The sequence below is a fragment of the Wolffia australiana genome, chromosome 19 (genome assembly GCF_029677425.1).
Source record: "Wolffia australiana isolate 7733 chromosome 19, ASM2967742v1".
NCBI classification, from domain to species: domain Eukaryota; kingdom Viridiplantae; phylum Streptophyta; class Magnoliopsida; order Alismatales; family Araceae; genus Wolffia; species Wolffia australiana.
Window position 1 is genome coordinate 9270463 of NC_135853.1, and position 20144 is coordinate 9290606.

Here is a 20144-nt window from a genome sequence, read left to right on the forward strand (position 1 = left end):
ATCTCAAAGCTCATCCTTTGTTTCTCAAATCGTATAACCAGATATTTGTAATGGTTTTCTCGCCATACCACTCATATAGACATGCAGGAGAGTGCTTTAGAAGAGAGGAAAGAAGGATGGGCACCCTAAGATTTCTCACATGCGTGAAATTCATTATACTTTAAAAATATTTTTGCATAAAACTTCAACCTTCAAATATATCATCTAAAGTCTTATAAACCTTCTGCATGTGATCCTCTAAGCCCTTAAACTATACAATATATATGTCTAAAGACTTACCTTTTATTGTCTAACCTTCATTAATTAGCTATATCTTACATATTACATAATTAATCATGGATATTTTTAACCCATCGATACTTCGATTTTTCAGCCATTGGGATGCTAAGCTTCACTTCATGCTCTTGAGGGTACAAATGATCACGTTAACTTTTTCATGAAACCTAATTTTCATCAGTTCTTGTACATGCACAGCTCAAGAACAGTATATAAACCAGTTCATGTTGAGCTGATCATGTAAGATTTTTATCATGGATAGAGAACACTGGACATATTTTTTCTTCTTTACATGATGATGAGTGAAGCAAAATATCTTGTGTTTTCTTGGATTTTAAAACTAAATACTGAGATATCTTGGGGTTTTAAACTTGTTTTTTGTAAGGTTTTTTAGGGCTGTCATATACTTGATAGAAATCAAATAACCAATATGATGACATGTATTTTCCTCAAAGTCACTCACTCAGGAGTTAAAAACTACAAAGGGCAATTGTGAAAACTGAGTTTTCTAAAGAGTTGTACATTTCAAAAAGACTTCAAACAGATCTTTGATAGAATTTATCTGTGAAAACTTCATACAGATATTTAATTTAGGTTGAATTAGGTTATATTTATTGTAATAACTAGATTTTGATTTACTAAAACTTATTAGAAAATATTGGTAAATTCCTATTTTAATACTTTTGTGAAAACTATATAAAGGGCTTATATCCATGGCACTCTTCGGAGAAGGTGGGGCTAAGACGCGGCTTCCTCTTCCTTACCAGTTCAATTGCGAAGCGATTCGATCTCAGAAATCTTCGCGATTCTTCTCCTGAAGATCTGCCGCCGGTGATTTCGCATCAGATTTGTGCAAAGATCGTAGTTTTGTTCTGTCATTTGATCTGCCATGGACGATACTTGCATCATCTGCGCTGAAAGCCTCGAATGGGTGGCCTATGGCGCCTGCGGCCACCGTGAGGTCTGCTCGACTTGTGTGGTGCGCATGCGGTTCGTCCTCGAAGATCGCCGCTGTTGCCTCTGCAAGATCGAGTCCCCCGCCGTGTTCGTCACCAAGGTATTTCCGGAATTTTCCGCGTTCGCTTGCGTTGAAAATTAATGTAGATGCCAATTATCTAACTGGATTTCATACCCAAGGTTTATCGGTTCTTTGGCAAGAAAAGTGAGTTTTGAATCGAATTTCTTCTTGTTTAGCCGGTCAGAGAATCAAATTTGGCCGTTATTGAGAGGATCAAATCAAAATGATTCACTACCTTAATCGCCCGAAATAATTTTTTTTAGGAAATTTTATCTAACTTGAGTTCATACCCAGGTTTCTTTTTCCTGGTTTTTTTGGAAGAAAAGTGAGTTTTTTAATCAAATTTCTACATGTTCAGCCGGCCATCGAATCAAATTTGACCATTTATGAGATGATCAAATTGATTTACTACCTCGCTCCCAAAATTCTTTTTTTTTTGGATGAAAATTTTCTTACTGGAGTTGATACGGGGTTTTTTGTTGCTGATTTTCTTTGGAAGAAAGAGGAGACTTGAATCGAATTTCGATATGTTTAGCTTCTCATTGATTCAACTTTGACTGGGTTTGAGATGATCTTTTGCAGGCGATGGGAGATTATACTAGAGTAATTACAGACTTCTCACAATTTCCTTCTGGACCATCAGAAGGCCAAGTGGGAAACTTTTGGTACCACGAGGATACACAGGCTTATTTTGACGATAGGGCGCAGTACCAAATGATCAAGGCTATGTGCAGGCTATCATGTAGCGTATGTGAGAGAAGTGAGGAAGAGGCAGACGGTGGTGGAAAGAGAAGGAGCCGCTTCAGGAATATTGATCAGTTGAAGAACCACCTCTTTCATCGACACAAATTATTCATGTGTAGTCTATGTTTAGAGGGTAGAAAGGTTGGTTCTATTCCAGAAATAAATGAAACAAAACACATTCATATTTCTTCCCTCTATTCTATATAAGTTTCTACGTCAACCCAAACTTATTTCTGAAGTTCTGTGAAGTTTTCTGAAGAAAATGCATATTTTTCTGTTTCATTTAGTTTCGTCTTACTGAAGTTTAAATCTCCCTTGAATCTTATTTGTAGTCTTTTTTTATCATCATTGCCTCACGTGGTAGATTGCTCTTTTCTCAGTGAATTTTGGTGTCATGTCTCTGATTCCTTAATGATATCAGCCTTCTTTTTATTTCTCTTTTGATGCATTGTCAAGGATACATTCATTTTATCGAGGTGAATCACTGTAATTTATATTCTATTTAAGCTTGAGAACTGTTTGACCAATTTTTTACTCTTATACTATTAAAATATCATTATAACATTAAGTATATTCTCATTGAGCCATAACCTTTTGAAATTTCGAATATAAATGTAAAAAGACAAGTGTGTAGAGCAGAAACAATCCCCAATCCATTGCAGGCGTATTGCTGTCATTTCTGCTCACATGGGGGGAGGGAGCATTATGGGGCTTTTCCTTTGTAGAATGTAATTGGAGATATTCAGATTAACTTGATAATCGATGTGTAACTTGATAATCGATGTTTTCCTCTTTCAAATGATCATTGGAGGAATAAGAATGATTTAAAACTTTTGGCATTCGTTTCTAATTGAGACATAATTGAGATGCGGTTGGTGCGGTTACTCGGATTTCGTTATTGTTTTCCTTGCACATTTCTTAATGATATGATCATTTGAAACAGGTTTTTATATGCGAACAAAAACTTTATACAAAAGCACAACTCAAAAGGCACATCAGTGGCGGAGACCCTGAGGTTGATGGCACGGAGAGTGAACGTGGTGGATTTAAGGGTCATCCAACATGCGAGTTCTGTAGAACCCCTTTCTATGGGGAGAATGAACTCTATACCCACATGTCCACTGAACACTACACGTGTCACATATGCCAAAGGTGATGAAAATTTATTGAAATGGTTTTTTTTATATGTCGATAATTCAAGATTATCCCCACTGATTGGATTGTTTTTGGAGCAGGCAACATCCTGGGCAGTATGATTACTTTAGGAACTATGATGATCTTGAGGTGACTGAGGCTGCTAAATTCAATTTTTTGTTTAAACTATGTTCTTCAGTTTCTTTATTGGCTTTAAAAAAAGTTAAACTATGATTCTTTTTCCCTCTCTGATTTATGCTGATTAATAGTTCTCCTCTTTTTGCCCCAGACCCATTTTCGTCAAGAACATTTCCTATGTGAGAATGAAGCATGTCTTGCCAAGAAGTTTATTGTCTTCCCATCTGAGTCTGAGCTGAAGGTTTGACTTTTGTCTTAGCTTTTTCAAATAAAATATCCTGAAAACAATACCCCAATATTTTAGTCACGCTGAGATCTTATCCACTTGACAGAGACACAATGCAGTTGAACATGGAGGAAGTATGTCCAGGTCAAAGCGTAATGCTGCTCTCCAGGTTTCCTCTATCCCCATTACGTTTTAGAGGGCTGAGCTATTACTATTATTTTTCGTGGGTTCTGATCATCATCGTCTGAATAATTGTTGTCAGATCCCGACCAGCTTTAGATACCGGAGAGCGGCAGATCTAGAGCAGAGGCGGGGAAGAGGCCACGGCCACGGCCATGGCCATGCGCCTCGACATGAATCGTCTGATTCTCAGCTTGCCATGGCTATTCAAGCCAGTTTTGAATCGGCAACAACCACTGATACGAGTCAGGCGCAGGCCCGTCCGGTACTCCCAACCGAGGGAGCACCATCTCTGAGGACTGTAAACGGCAGCAACTCTGCTGCCCAAAGCGCCAGAGATAGCTCTTCGCCGCCCATCATAGAAGAATCCTCATTTCCTCCCCTCTCTGACCGGGACCCGCCAGAAGCATCCTCAAGATACGCTCACGCACTCGTCCAGGGACCAGGCCTGCCATCTCGGTTGGGGGGAGAGGCCTTTCCACCGCTGCCCGGTGCACCAGAACCAGCCCAGCTCAAGCCATCTTTGCAGTCTAGCAAGCCCACAATTGCCGCCCATATCCGCCACCGAAATGCGGTGGTCGTCCGACCCGCGCCTTCCCGCAATGCAAGACCATCACCACCTATGAACTCCACGCAACTCTGGCCAACGCCCGCACAGGAATTCACGCCTTCAAAGCCTTCAAGTTCCAGAAGCACCTCTCAGCCCCGAGCAACCTTCTCTGACCAGAACAAGCCTGTGGACAAGAACAAACCGCCTATATCCAACCTTACGAGTGGCGGCAGTGGCAGCAGTAGCAGTGGCAAGGGGATGAATCACTCGTCCTCGGCCCCCGACCTCCGGGTAGCAGAGGAGGAGAATATCCGAGCAGCAAACAAGGCCCTGGTGGACAGGATCAGGGAAGATCTGGGCATGGATGAAGAGAAATTCTCTGCATTCAAGCACATTTCTGCAGAATTTCGACAAGGGTTGTCGGATTCTCAGGAGTATCTCTCCTATGTGGAGCAGTTTGGACTCCTCCATCTCGTTCCTGAACTCGCCAGGCTGTGTCCGGACCCCGAGAAACAGAGAGACCTCCTCAGTTCTTTCAGCGCTAGAACCGGCGCCATCAAGAAGCAACAGGCCAAGGGTAAAGGCAAGTCGATACCGACACCGCCGGCTCCGGCCAGCAGTAACTCCTTGGCAGATGGGATTCTAGAAGCTGTCAGGAAGCTTCAGTCGAATTACCGGCCTGAAGAAGGGGTGGAGGTGCTGTCCAAAGACGGGTACAGGGCAGCTCATTCCAAGCAGACACAGAAGCAACACGCGACAGAAGTAGCCGGTGGTGATAATCAAGCTTCTAATAGGCAGAGGCCAAAGAAAGTCTCCAAGTTTCATAGAGTGAGACTGGGAGTGGATGGCTCGGTGTTAGCCGAGCAAGTAGAAGAAGAGCCTGCTGCTATTAACGGCGGTGAGGGGATTCCTGTGAGGGGTGTTTGGAAGAATGGGGCAGGGCAGAAGCTCTTCTCCTCGGCCAACAGGACAAGATAGTCAGTGGCTGCTTGTAGAAGCATGTGCAGATGTTCATTCTTGGTGCGTAATTCCCTTCTTTTGCTTCCTTATTAGGCAATTTTTGTTTTTTTTTGGAGCCTGGGAAGATGCCCACTTGTCTTTGTTTCTATCTCTCTAATTCCTTATCTTTGTTTCTATCTGTGGTTGATTCACAGACTGTAGAAGATGGAAAGTATGTTCTTTAGTCCATCTGATTTTGAGTTAGTGGAGTTAAGTGGAGTCAGTAGAAATCAAAGATAATTTTTATTAAAGGGCAGTGTTAGATGCTTTGGGTTATCTAATACATACTAAGACCATCCTTGAAAAGATGAATTGAAAACAAAGAGATGTAAATGTATGATATGGATGGATGGTGGCACTATAATAGAAATCCAATGAAGTACTGTAAGATTCATTGGGAAGTTCAAATATTAATATCAGTTGTTTGATCCATGCTGGATTTCTGTGGTTGAAACAGGTTTCATGGACTTAATTTGATCCAGAGATGACTCACAAAACCTAGGGCTGAAATGTCAAGCACGTTGATTAGGAAATGTGATCTAAATTTTGCATTGGATGATTTGAGAATCAAGAGTTCGTTTAAAATTTTGCAAGAGGTTGTTTTACTGGTGCTTTTTGTTCAATAATTAATTAAAAGATATCAAACTTGACCAAGAAAATCCAGTTTTAGTTTGCACTATGCTTTCGATATTCTGATCCAATTTTAATTGCATTTTTTAGTTGTGTAGATCTTCTCCCATTTCTTGTCTTACTCTTTAGACTCAAGGCTTTTGGTGATTGGTGTAATTCGTCATTGGTGCTTGTATAGAATATTGACATTTATATGTCTTTCACTGAAATAGAAAAGCAATCCTCATATTTTAAGATCATACTATTTCGTGCTAGATTAAAAAAAATGAAGAAACAGCCCTCATAGTACATCAGTCTCTATGAGTTCGATTTCATATTTGATTGTTCCATGGGCCTTGGTAGCATCAAAGAAATGAATGTCTTAGATAGCAAGGAATTGGTTAAAAATCCAATGAATGTAAGAACAAACCAACTGCAAATTTATTTTTTTTGCCCATATATAGGTTAAATCCAAATTTTAAGGTCACTTTACGATGGTTAGAGTAAAATGTCTTCTTGAAATGGCTCAATGAATTTCATGATTCTTATGAATAAATGTATCTGTTTAATGAAAATTGGCAGATGGTATATTGGCTCATCTGTAACAGAGGCTACCTTAATTTAATTGTATCAACATAATAGTATGAGAAAAGCCAATAATCGATACGAATATGACTTCTAAAGCAAGCATTCAGGTGATTAGATCCTTTGTTGGGTCAGCTATTGCATTGGTTATTAATTTTTTCACTATATCTATCAAGGTAGTGAGTAATAAAGTTTCACATAGCATTTATTGCCAAATGTGTTCATAGTATGTATAATCATCTTCAACTTCCCAAACTTTATACGTTTACAATATATTTTAATAAAATACAGTATTTTCTTGCACCGAAATTATATTGCCTAACTAATCCCTTTTATTAAATATTAATAATTATATTCATATTTCATCGTTAGAATGAAGACAAAATTAACAGTACCTCAAAGTTAGAGTTATTGGCTTTCCGCACTGAATTAGTTTTCATTGACACCTTTGTACTTGTTCCTTAATTCTTTTCTTCATATTGAATGCAATTTATTTCATCTTCCATAATTTTTTCGCTAAAATAAAATTAAATTAACCAATCTGCAGGCAATAAATAGATTTTTACTTTTTTTTTATTGCATCCATTGGATTTTTGAAGCAATACATTGCCATCTAAGAGATTCATTCATTTGATGCCACAATGGGATATTCAAAACCAAATATGAAATTGAACCCTTTTTATAATTAACCTGGTTTGATGTCAACGTGTGTTTATAATTGTTTAGTTCCATCATGACATTGATACAACTATAGCCAGTTATATTTCACGATAATTCAGTTGATATTTTTCTAGATACTAATTAAATCCTTACAATCGAATTGATAGAATATCATATAAATTGATTTCATGTTTTGCATTTGAATGGAAATATTTTCATCAATGTTGCTTGGTGGCCGACAAATGTCTTGCGGATATTTATGCAAAATATCTAAAATTAGTTGGTAAAATTGGGCACAAACATCTAATGTGGATTTTTAGCAATATTCATTATGATTCGTAGTTTATAACATTTAAAAACTTTAATAATATGCTTAAATAATAAATATAACAGGCATATGGAGCGTCACCAGCATATATTATTTTCCTAAATAAGCACATTTTCTTCAAATTTCAGCTTAAAATACATATCAGATGTCATCATGAATAAATTAATACATTCATGCTAATATAATTAAATATGAACTTGACTCTTCATTATTATCTGATAGGTTAAGTGGCCTATAAAAATATAAGTTTACTGCATCTTTTGATGATGATAATAAACTAATACTAAATATAAATACGAATTGAATGAAAATTTTCAATATATATATATATAAAAACATAAAATTCAAATGATTCACTACAAAAATCATTATTTATTGTAAGATATGTAATTTGCATCTCATAGTACTCGCTGAAAATAAATCGACAAAAATAAGATTCATCTTAAAAAATGAGAGTTTCATGGTTCCCACTATGGGATATGTAAATTGTGGAATTCCCACATTAAAATAGAGATATTATATGAAATTTAGACCTGGTAAATTTTTTTTAAACGTCTTCAATAATTTCTATTTATATTGAATTGAATATAATACTTGACCCTATGTTTCATGAATATATAAATTTTGTGGGTCATAGAATCCTGCCATTTAAGGTCGACACCCATTGCAAAACTCTTATCAGAGTCAAATGAGTGAGATTCTCTTCCCAGGTATATTGTCTCATTGAATAAAGTCAATTCTAATTGCATTGATTTACACTTTCATCATTCAAGAAATGAGTTTTATTGTTTATGATCAAATATGGAATATTTTAATTGGATATAATACTAATGTGTTTTCAGGAATTAAGTGTGGCCATAATTTTGACACCTAGACTTGTTTATTTAAAGCATAATTTAATCGTGTTTCTAGCCAGGCCTCCATTTTTAATGCATGTGAAATACGTGCATGATCATCCTTATCAAATATTCGTGAAATAATGTGAATTTCTTTTGAAAAAATAAATCATGGGCAGTTATTAGAATAAGTTCTATCATAAAGATAAATGCCCATAAAAGTAGCTAATTTTTCCAAAATGATACTGAAACCGAAAACCGCATCACAAAACACATCTCTAATTTCAAGGAAATTGATATAAAGCATGATATAATATAATATATATGTTCAACGTTGACTGATAAATTCACTTTACTGCTACGAAGATTATTTTCAAGTTAAAAATTAAATTAATATTTGTCCTAAAAAATAATCTCACTTCATTTTTCACTTCATAAATCGAATGAATCTACTTCAAGAATATTAAAAAATAATAAAATTCATTTCCACCTTACCTGAATCGTTTTCCAAAGTTTTTAAGTTTTCCATACTGTAGACCTCATTTGGCTGTTAAGTTTTTAATATGAGTCCCCATACATTCCTAACCATAATTTATGAATTTTATACTAGAGTTGTGGCCTTCAGTTATGTTTTCCATTTCAGTCTAGATCAAAAAGATAATTTTCGCTGTAAAATTAATCTTAAAACATTTTGCACCCAACTAGTATTAGGTTCTCAATTCGAAGACATGGGAAATACAGCCAAGACACAGAAGTTAACATGCAGTTCACTCTCCAATTGAGTATAGATCTTCAACTTCTCTCAAATTTTGAGAATGAAAAATATTATTTTCTCCGTAAATTAATCTTAAAACATTTTGTTGGCAACTAGTATTAACTTCTCAATTCCAGGACATGGGAAGTACAGCCCAAACACAGAAGTTAGCATGCAGTTCATTATCCAATTGAATCTAGATCTTCAACTTCTTTCTATTTTTGAGAATGAAAAATATTATTTTCTCTGCAAATTAATCTTAAATTAAAAACATTTTGTGCCCAACTAATATGAACTTCTCAATTCCAGGACATGGGAAATACAGCCCAAACACAGAAGTTAGCATGCAGTTCATTATCCAATTGAATCTAGATCTTCAACTTCTTTCTATTTTTGAGAATGAAAAATATTATTTTCTCTGCAAATTAATCTTAAATTAAAAACATTTTGTGCCCAACTAATATGAACTTCTCAATTCCAAGACATGGGAAATACAACCCAAACACAGAAGTTAGCTTGCAGTTCATTATCCAGTTGAATCTAGATCTTCAACTTCTCTCTATTGTGAGAATGAAAAATATTATTTTCTCTGTAAATTAATATTAAATTAAAAACATTTTGTGACCAACTAGTATGAACTTCTCAATTCCAGGGCATGGGAAATACAACCCAAACACAGAAGTTAGCATGCAGTTCAATTTTCTGTCTTGCTCCTGAGTTTCTCTTTGAATGGCTGTGTTTTTTCATTTTCTGCCTCTTCTTGCTTCATGCGTTGCCGCTTCACAAATTTCTGGGTTTTACAGGTTAGAATATGTTATGTGGTTCAGTCCCGCCTAAATCGCAGAGCGCGGGGAAATTTGAAAGTCTCTCTTCTTTACTTCTCTCTCATCGCAGAGCTGCCTCTCTCTATCTCTCTCTGTCTTTCTCAGTCTCTATCTCTGTATATCTGTCTCTATCTCTATCTCTCTCTATCTCCCTCTTTCTATCTCTCTCTCTCTCTGTCTCCATCTCTCTCTCTATTTCTATCTCTCTCTCTATCTGTCTCCATCTCTCTCTTTATTTCTATCTCTCTGTCTCCATCTCTCTCTCTATTTCTATCTCTCTCTCTCTCTATCTCTCAATATCTATTTCTATCTCAGTATCTCTCTCTCTTATTGTATTTTCTATCTCTCTATATATCTAGTTCTATCTCCGTATCTCGTTCTCTTTTTCTCATTTCTATCTCTCTTAGTCTCCACATCTCTCTCTCTCTCTCTCTCTCTCTCCATTTCTATGAAACTTTCCATCTATCCCTCTTTTTCTCCATTTCTCTCTCTCTCTCTCTCTCTCTATTTTTCTCTCCATTTCTTCTATTTCTCTTGCTCTCTATCTCTATCTCTCTCTCATTGTTTATCTCTCCCTCGATCTCTATCTCTCTCTAGGCCTGTGTCTGCTTTGTAGTCCGCTTTTCTAATTCTCTCTCTAGGATCGAGCTATACTAGGCAACATTGCTTCTCATTTTCTCATTCTTTTCCTCTGGGCATGTCGCATGCTTCTTCTTCTTCTTCCTCTTCTTGTCTTGCCAAAACTCTGTAAGCCAACTGGGTTTTTCTTCCTCTGCCCCGTCGACGTGAATAACTCATCAACCCAAAAGAGTATAACATAACCCAGTTGGAAATCTCTTTATTTTTTGCAGGAGTTTGCGGGTTTTCAAGAAAGGCGCTATCTTTGAGCGTAGAACGATCTCTACAAGAAGACCCAGTTGGGAATCTCTTCCTCTTTCCAAGAGTTTGAGTTTATCCAGGATTGGTGGAAGCTTTGCTCTTCAAACGATCTCTACTAGAAGACCCAGTTGGGAATCTCTTCCTTTTGGCAGGAGTTTGAGTTTATCCAGGATTGGTGGAAGCTTTGATCTTCAATCGATCTCTACTAGAAGATCCACTAGGGAATCTCGTCATCTCCGCAAGAGTTTGAGTTTATCCAGGATTGGTGGAATCTTTGATCTTAGAACGATCTCTACAAGAAGATTGCAGATGGAGAATGGCCGTTTGGAATGCTCTCGAGGGTCGCTTATTGTTCTAGAAGGGCTAGATCGCAGTGGTAAGACGTCACAGTCTAGAAGACTGGTGTCGTTCTTGGAAGAGGAAGGCGTGCCCGTTGAAGCTTGGCATTTTCCTGATCGGAGAACGAGCATTGGGAGCATGATTTCTTCGTATCTCGCTAACAATGCTCATCTTGATGATCGAGCGGTTCATCTTCTTTTCAGCGCGAACAGATGGGAGAAGAGGTTTGTTTTGTCTGCCTGCGATTTGTTTTTGATTTTTCATTTTCCTAGCTCTTCAATGTTCTAAAAGGAAATCATTCGAATGTATGACTTATCTAGATGATTGCTCTTTATGTATTTCCAGTTTTAGATGTCCTTTTCTTGGTGGATTTTATCATAGATTTCTTGTTTTCCCTTAATCTGTTATTTCATCTTCTGCTGGATGTTCAAAGTCATACTGACGAAGATGAGTGGATTACTTAACTAGATTTTTTCGTTGTTCTAAAAGGATATCATTCAAATGGATGACTTATGTAGATGATTGCTCTTTATGTATTTCCAGTTTTATATTTCCTTTTCTTGGTGGATTTTATCATAGATTTCTTGTTTTCTCTTAATCTGTTATTTCATCTTCTGCTGGATGTTCAAAGTCCTATTGACTAAGATGAGCGGATGATGGCGATGATGATGGTGAATTTTGAGGATGAAGATGATGAAATTGACATAGTCTACCAAACCTACTTTCTCTCTCTTTCTACATTAGGGTTTGACGCCGAAGCTGACAATGGTAAATCATCAATGCCATTGCAACCCAGTTTTGAAGAACGGTCATCATCATCCCTCATCCAAGAGTAAGCATGATGATGACGACAATGTTTGATAATGCCAATGATGGCGAAAAAGTTTAACTCAACCGTGGATTTTGATACGTTCTTTTCAAATACGTGTCGAAGACGCTTCAACAAACGAGTAAGGTAACTAACTCGCTCATGTGAAGGAGTCGCATGTGCGAGTTCAAAGTCCAGAGACCTATAAATAAGAGGGAAAGAGCGAGGTGAGGATATTCTTTTTTGGTCCAAGAAACGGTTACGATAAGGGCTGCAGAGGCAGAAGGCTGGAGCAGGAGGATCTGCGACCAAAAGAAAGGGGGGAAGGATCAACAAATCCTCCTCAACGTATTCCTCAGTCTTTTTCCATCCATTTCCCTGAAATCTACTTCACTGAACTGAGGTTTTACATATGTCTGTTTGAAAATTGAATTGTTGAACTGTCACTCTTGAAGTGACTTTCGGTTTTCTCTATAAAAATATGGTCTAGATTCCAGACCGTATCAGATTTCAACTTGGAAGAGAGTTTTCTGTTGAAGAATGGTTTGATCTTGTTAGTGAGATATTACGCCTTATGGGCTAATGGGCCCTATTCTAAAGCCCATTAGCCCTCTTATCATTCTCTCTCTCCTAGGGTATATATATACCCACACATGTACTCCATTGGAGTTATGTCATTATCTTCTCTCTTAACATGGTATCAGAGCTCCAGAGCTCTTCCATCTAGGGTTTGACATCACCCTCTCGCTGTTTAGCTAACCCGGTGCGTGACCGACGGATCAGCCACAGCGCGAGCTGTAGCCAGCCCGCGGAGCTTCCGGAGAACCAGCCCTAGCCGCAGCCGCAGCCAAGCGCCAGCCGCAGCCGTGCACAGCCAGCAGCTGCAACCGCAGCCCTAGCCGCAGACGCAGCCGTGCACAGCCGCAGCCGCGCACAGCCGCAGCTGCAGCCGCGCGCCAGCCGCAGCCGCCGCCGCGCGCCAGCCGCAGCCACGCACAGCCGCAGCCGCCACGCGCGCCAGCGCCAGCGCGCAGCCGCCACAACCGCAGCCGCCGCCGCTGCAGCTAGCAGCCGCAGCCGCCGCCGCAGACCGCAGCCGCAGCCCGCAGCCGCAGCCGCAGCCCGCAGCCGCCGCCGAAGCAGCAGCTGCAGCCGAAGCAGCAGCTGCAGCCGCAGCCGCAGCTTGCAGCCGCAGCCGCAGCTTGCAGCCGCAGCCGCAGCTTGCAGCCGCAGCCGCAGCTTGCAGCCGCAGCCGCAGCTTGCAGCCGCAGCCGCAGCCGCAGCCGCAACTTGCAGCCGCAGCACGAGCTGCAGCCCCAGTTACAACAGCAGTCTCAGTTACTGCCACGGTTCCGATGTCGGAGGAACTTTACTCCACGGGTCAGACTCGTCAACCGGCCATCACAGCCGACGGCTTCACCGATGCAGATTTTCAACGAGAACCCTTGTCACACAAGGTTACTCATTCCCTGCCGGCGGTTCCCGACTCGACGTGTCTCCAGGGCCCAAATTTGCTACAGTGGCGTCACTTTGTCGAGACCACTCTCAAGGCTCGCCAATTGTTCAAGCATTGTACGCAAGCCCCTCTTCCACCGACCCATCCGCACTATGCGGCGTGGGAAGCCGAGGAACACTTCGTCCTTGGTTGGCTCTACACGACCTCCCTGGCACCCTCGTTCCGTGACCGGTTTCCTCGCTGCTCCACCGTGAAGGGCTTTTGGACCAGGCCAACACCTTTTGCGGCCGCGAAGGGGACAACTGGCGCCTCTTTATGCTAGTGGCCAAAGCCAGCAACCTTCGCCAGGCTGCACTGTCCATCTCGGACTATGCGCTGGAACACAAGAAGCTGTGGGACGAGGTGGACTACTACTTGCCGACGGATGATCCGACGTGCAAGTCATTCCAGAACACTCTTCGCCTCCGCTTCTTGGGGTTTCTTTATGGTCTCAACAAGGAGTATGACGACACTCGGCGCCGTGCCCTACATCGCAAGGACGGCCTTCCGTCCATTGATGACTTGGTGAAGGAACTCCAGGAAGAGGAGAGCCATTTCCATGTTCTTGGCACTCTCTCCCCGGAGGCAGCTCGTGACTCGACTGCCCTCCTCGCCCGGCATCCCTCGTCCGCTCCTGCTCCCACCGCGGAGGTGGCCCCCTCCGTGCTGATTTGCTCCTACTGCAGCAAGCCTGGACATCTTCGCAAGTGGTGCAAGAAGCGTCAGTACGACAACCGGAAAAAGAAGGAGACTACCGACGGGAAAGCTATGGTCGCCTCCTCCTCTACCCTCTCTACCAGCCCGGTGACAAGGTGGGTCGGACTACAATACCATTACAGTAGTCCTGATTACAAGACCATTTACAAATGCCAAGTTAAAAAAATGATATTCTCAAATTTTTTGAATGAATTGAGATTATTCGTGGTCAGTGAATGTCATTTTACTATCTGTTCCTTTGTAAGGGTGGTTTGAACAACTAGAGACCGGAGTTTCTTTTTCATCGGTCTACTATTTCATTGGCTGCAGATCTTGGAAATGTCTAATATGTTACTCCTGATATCCAGATCACTGATGGAGGCCAAGTTGAACAGTGGGATATCGCTCATTGTTGATCGATATGCTTACTCTGGTGTTGCCTTCTCTGCTGCCAAAGGTCTTCCCATGGACTGGTGCAAGGTCAGCGTCTTTTCTAAAGGCCAAGGTTATACATAAATAAGTAGGTTGACAATGGATAAATTGATAGACAAGTAAATAAATAGACGGATTTGTAAACCTATTGTTAAAGACATTGTGGATAGAGAAATAAATATATGGATACATCGGCAGAGGGGGAGTAAAATTGTGAGACGGTTAAATTGATTGATGGATAATTCGTTAAATATATAAAGATGATAGCTAGCTAGATAGATAGATATCAAAATAAGTGGATAAATATATATAATTTTATAGATAAATGAGCATACAAATGATTGGATAAATCAATAAATAAATAGATACATCTATCCAGCGATTGAGAGGTTTATCCAGCGATTGAGAAGTTATTGAATCGATTTATTTATGGATATATCAATCCACAAATATTTTCATATGGTTGAAAACATATTGTTCTTGGCTACCCAGGCTCCTGAGGAGGGTCTGATTGCTCCAGACGTGGTAGTCTACCTTGACATCCCTCCCGAGGTACCAATCATCCTTCTCTTGTGTCTACCTTTTATTGAAGTTAATCATCATTTTTTTGGTCCCAATGAGCGGATGAGGTCTCCCTGCATAGAAACGATTATATAATATTTCTAACTACTGCATGTTTATTGTGCATTTGGGATCTGCATGTTTGAAAAGTAATGGAATTTGGATGATATCCTGCAGTTATAGAGCTTCTTGCTTGTCCCTCCAGCTATTATATATCTTAGAATATGAGTGCATCTGGGTTTGCCATGCTTGGGACATTTACATTTTTTTTTTTTGAAAAAGAAACATAATCTTACGAGTTAGAGAGCATCTGGATGGTCCGTGCTTGAAACCATTGATAGAATTTTGATTAGTGTCCTTCAGTTTTAGTTATTTGGGTTCTCCATGCTTGAAAATAGATATAAAATCGAAACAATGATTTCACATTTGTCGTGCATCTATGTTTATCATTCTTGAATAAATATGTAATGTTAATGCTTATCCTCCAGTTGTACTGCATCTGGGTTCTCCATGCTTGCAAAAGATGACGAACCCATAACATTTATCCTGCAATTATAATGCGTCTAGGTTCATCGTCCACGAGCCGAATGACGAAATCTTATTATGGAGCATTCGGGATTTAATATGCTTGAGGAAAAATGATAAAATCTTGATCATTATTCTAAAATTTTCGGTTATGGAGCGCTTAAAAACTTGTTGATATCGTAATAGTTATCGTACAGTTATGGTGGGCTTGAGTTCTCGATTCATGAAACAAAGTATCAACAATATCCCTGCAGTTTTAAGATCTCACGATCAATCTTCTCTCACTGGCTGCTGCAGAGAGCGGCAGAAAGGGGGGGATATGGTGAGGAGAGATACGAGCGACTTGAGTTTCAGAGCAAGGTCTCGGACTGCTATCGCAATCTTCGTGATGCCTCATGGAAGGTAACATTAGAATACTAATGGCCAGTTTGATTGATAGCTGCGGGCACTTCTAGATAGATATTAGTGTTAAAAAGCCGAGTCAGGTCGGCCCAACTGAGGCATGTAGACAGATGAAAATCTGTCAACTGTCCTGCCACTTAATGCGATCAGTCATCTGTCCTTACCTCGGAAAGTAAACAGAATGAAAGCCTTCGTGCCTCAATTCTTTCCCATCCAATTCTGTGCCACCACTGGGTGCTGGTGAGTTAATTTAGGTTTACAACGATCCTCTGTCCTGATGCTTCCAAGGAGGATATCTATGTATCAATGACAAAACACAATTTTTAGTTTGAATTCCAAAGAAGAATCAAGAGTTTCCAAAAGTGGTAAGAATATCCCAGAGAATAGGCCATGAGAGAGAAAATGTGATCAGGAAAGGGGGTGGGTTAGGAAGGTGTGGTGGAGAGATGAGTTGTATCACCCCCGGTCTTCCTCTGAGTAGGAGGATCTCCCGCTCTGCCAAAGTTGCGGTCTTTACTACCTTCCAAGAAAAGCTCCTTCTGATGGTCTGATGCCGCCTATTTTAGATGGGAATCCTTGTCTCTTCTTTTCCTCGCATGTTGCCTGATGTGGCACGTGTGAGGCGACTCTTCTCCAAGTAGGTCCCAGGGAGACATTTATCACATCCATTCGGTCATCTGTTCAATCCAGGCCCTTGGACGGAAAATGAACAAAACTGTAGACTCTGTGATGGATGACTGACCAAAGTACCGTCCCGTCTCATTCTGTTTGTCCTATGCCATCAGCCATTCTCCATCACCAAGCCTCAGACCCAACTGAGCCACATATCAACCAGTCCAACCTGCCAAAGAAGTCCAGTTGGGAGGCAGGTTGACACGATGAAATTGATAAATATTGGATCCTGGGCGAGAGAAAGGGACTAAAAGTGCAGACCTTTCCATCACTTTGTGCTTTGCTTAAAGTGGGGGGTTTTTGCTTTAAGTTTATGATCTTCCAATGCAATGACACGATGGAGATTTTTATTTTGTTGTGGATAAAGAGAGAGAGAGGTATAGGAGCTGGTTTTGGCTACTGATGGGCATTTCTTGAAGCAGATTATCGATGGCTGCCTTGCAGAGGAGGATATACAAAGCAAACTAAGGGGTTTGGTGTTGGAGTGCATTTCTCAGTGCAAGCGTGGAAAACCCCTTTCTACTCTTTGGGTTCCCAAGTAACCAATTTTACCTCCTAAGAAAGAAAACCTTACACATGGGCTACCTTCAGCATAGTCCATGAATATTGTAATATTGTCTTAGAGTAGGGATAAAGTTTTTTGTCAAGGCCTTGATTTTTTGTTTGAGTCTCTGTGGTTAACCACATACTGTGGACTAGTTTGGTTTGTTATGGACTTTGATTTCCCTCTGTCCAGTTCCTACAATGATAGACATTATAACTGTTCAAGATCCATCGGGGTTCCAAGAAGATCAAGAGATGGAAGAGAGAGGAGGGAGGGGGTTGACAAGCCATTAAGATCGTTTGTATTTCCTCAACCAATTAGTCTTGATGGAATGAGCAGTCCCACTCCATCAGAGACGTCGTCGAAGCCCACACCATCGTCATCGACAGCTGCCGGTTAGAACCCAGCCTGACTGGCATGCCAAGGCGAAGGTGAAGATATGCCCATGCTTGTAGGTCTGGATGTGTTTTGGGCCATATCCAATCGCACTGTCCCTCTTTTTTCGAACCTCTGTTTTATTTTTGTTCATTTGTTTTGGTTTTTAAGGGAGCTCCTATGTCTAATGGGCCCCCTCTTGTGGACCCCTATTAAGGGGACCATCACCATCCCTATATAAGGGATGGAGTGGGCACCCTAAACTCCTTAGTCAAGTCAAAGTTTATTATTTTTGAAAAAAGGAACTTCCCGATCGTGTGAGAGAAAGAAGGAGAAGGAGAACGAGAAAAAGGGAAGGGAAAGAGAGCACTGCCCCCGCCACTGCTGGATCGCCGCTGCCTGCCGCTGGACGTGCCGTCGTGACCCTGTCGCACTGCCGTCGGCCGCCGAGTCGCTGCCGCCCGCAGTAGTGGCGCCGTCACGACTCACTCACACTGCTGCCGGTTGCCGAGTGGCCGCCAACCCCCGCCAGTGGTGCCACTCACGCCTTCCTGCGACCTGCTCCTAATCTGTCGACGCCGATGGCCGCCGCGCCCGAGCCGCGCCCCACACCGCCTGCCCCCATGCGCACCAGCGTGCTGCCGCCTGACTGCCGCACCAGCATGCTGCCGCCTGACTGTCGCACCAGCATGCTGCCGCCTGACTGCCGCACCAGCATGCTGCCGCCTGACTGCCGCACCAGCATGCTGCCGCCTGACTGCTGCACCGCTCGCCGCTTAGCCGGTGCCCTGCACCACTGAGCCGTCGCCGTCTCCTGCTGCGCACGCCCGTGCCGGATCGGTGTGCCATGCTGTGCCTTCGCCTGCCTGCGACCGCCGTGCCGTTGCCGCTCCTGTGCCTGCACTCACGGCCATCGCTATTGCTAGTCACCTCGCCGCACTATTGCTGCCACATTGCACGTTGCAGTGCTTTGTGCCATTGCCGTTGCGCCCTTCGTCGCTTGCCTCGCCTCCTCTACTCCAGCGTCATGTCTCCTGAGCCACGACTCTGCCGCCAGTCAAGTGACGCAGTGCCCATCTCAAGCACAGCTCCATCGAATTCGCCCGCCCGACTCCTGCGCTGACGAGTATTTCGACTTCGGGACGACGCCACTAAAGAGGTACCTCGCTCCCCTAGCTCGCAAGTTAATTTATCTTCTGTCGTATACTTCTTAGGTACAGGCCAAGACGGTCCGTTACACATGAGCGCCAACAGACTTAGTCTGCTTGGTGCCATAGTCACCATCGTCGCTCCAATGAGGGACAGAATGTGATCTGCATCATCTCTAGTCTCTCAATCGGGAGCTTGGAACTCAGCAAAACCCCATGAGTCGTGGCATGTACGTACTACCACCTGGGACGCCGCATCAAATAGTTACATCTCCTTCGGTTTATTTACCATTCCAACGGTGTCCCCGATGACGTCCGACATCAAGTCTCTACATAAGTTTATCCTATTTATCTATCTTTCACTATTTAACTGTAATCCTGTCCATCTATATTTACCAATACTTATCACAAAACACTATATGTCTTTAATGGGTATGGGGTATCTGTCAACTTCTTACTATAATTTTATTCAAAGTCCTATTAATTGGCTTAATGCTCATACAGAGACCCCGAACATAGCGACGGAGAGAGATAGAGAGCAGAAGAGATGCAGGAAAAGATAGGAATACGAAGAGAGGAGAGAGGCGAAGATACAGAAGAAAACAGAGAGAGAGAATGAAACAGGGAGCAAAAGAGCGTACAACAGACACGCGCAAAACACAAACTGAGAGAAGAGGGAGAAGGGGACGAGGAGAGAGAGAGAGAGAGAGAGAGAGAGAGAGAGAGAGAGAGAGAGAGAGAGAGAGAGAGAGAGAGAGAGAGAGAGAGGGAGAGAGAGAGAGAGAGAGAGAGAGAGAGAGAGAGAGAGAGAGAGAGAGAGAGAGAGAGAGAGAGAGAGAGAGAGAGAGAGAGAGGGAGGGAGAGAGAGAGAGAGAGAGAGAGAGAGAGAGAGAGAGAGAGAGAGAGAGAGAGAGAGAGAGAGAGAGGGAGAGAGAGAGAGTGAGAGAGACAGAGAGGGAGTGAGAGAGACGAGAGAGAACCGAGGAGGGAGGAGAGAGAGAGAGACCGAAGGAGGCAAAAATAAGAGAGAGAGAGAGTGTGGGAACAAAATAAGAGAGTGAGAGTGGGAGGGACAAAAAAGAGAGAGAGCGAGAGACAGAGAGAGAGAGAGAGAGGGAGAGAAGAAGAAAAGCAAAAGTGAAAGAAGTTGAGCAAAAGAGAGAAACATCGAGAGAGAGAGAGAGAGAGAGAGAGAGAGAGAGAGAGAGAGAGAGAGAGAGAGAGAGAGAGAGAGAGAGAGAGAGAGAGAGAGAGAGAGAGAGAGAGAGAGAGAGAGAGAGAGAGAGAGAGAGAGAGAGAGAGAGAGAGGGAGAGAGAGAGAGAGAGAGAGAGAGAGAGAGAGAGAGAGAGAGAGAGAGAGAGAGAGAGAGAGAGAGAGAGAGAGAGAGAGAGAGAGAGAGAGAGAGA

At 41.9% G+C, this 20144-nt stretch overlaps 2 protein-coding genes across 3 annotated transcripts; both read left to right on the forward strand.

Moving 5' to 3' along the window:
* The first annotated feature begins 1007 nt into the window (after nt 1-1007).
* LOC144715581 (uncharacterized) lies at nt 1008-5454 on the forward strand. The gene is made up of 7 exons (XM_078590518.1): nt 1008-1333; nt 1877-2179; nt 2982-3190; nt 3274-3322; nt 3462-3551; nt 3643-3705; nt 3799-5454. Exons 1-7 carry the CDS (start codon nt 1166-1168, stop codon nt 5242-5244), a joined length of 2328 nt encoding a protein of 775 aa, XP_078446644.1. The 5' UTR covers nt 1008-1165; the 3' UTR covers nt 5245-5454.
* A 4535-nt stretch (nt 5455-9989) lies between these two features.
* On the forward strand, nt 9990-19102 carry ZEU1 (P-loop containing nucleoside triphosphate hydrolases superfamily protein). Of its 2 annotated transcripts, XM_078590690.1 has the most exons (6): nt 9990-10608; nt 10713-11303; nt 14447-14558; nt 15003-15062; nt 15894-15998; nt 17093-19102. In XM_078590690.1, exons 1-6 carry the CDS (start codon nt 10559-10561, stop codon nt 17210-17212), a joined length of 1038 nt encoding a protein of 345 aa, XP_078446816.1. In that variant the 5' UTR covers nt 9990-10558; the 3' UTR covers nt 17213-19102. The 2 variants fall into 2 exon arrangements, with proteins under 2 accessions (XP_078446816.1, XP_078446817.1); XM_078590691.1 differs by lacking the exons at nt 9990-10608; nt 10713-11303 and adding an exon at nt 13013-14194.
* Nucleotides 19103-20144: the final 1042 nt, after the last annotated feature.

Coding starts and splice junctions, on each gene's coding strand:
- ZEU1 (XM_078590690.1), top strand. CDS start 10,559: ATGTCGCATGCTTCTTCTTCTTCTTCCTCTTCTTGTCTTGCCAAAACT. Junction 11,304..14,446: donor GCGAACAGATGGGAGAAGAG/GTTTGTTTTGTC, acceptor CCTGATATCCAG/ATCACTGATGGAGGCCAAGT. Junction 15,999..17,092: donor TTCGTGATGCCTCATGGAAG/GTAACATTAGAA, acceptor TTCTTGAAGCAG/ATTATCGATGGCTGCCTTGC.
- LOC144715581 (XM_078590518.1), top strand. CDS start 1,166: ATGGACGATACTTGCATCATCTGCGCTGAAAGCCTCGAATGGGTGGCC. Junction 2,180..2,981: donor TATGTTTAGAGGGTAGAAAG/GTTGGTTCTATT, acceptor CATTTGAAACAG/GTTTTTATATGCGAACAAAA. Junction 3,191..3,273: donor ACGTGTCACATATGCCAAAG/GTGATGAAAATT, acceptor TTTTTGGAGCAG/GCAACATCCTGGGCAGTATG.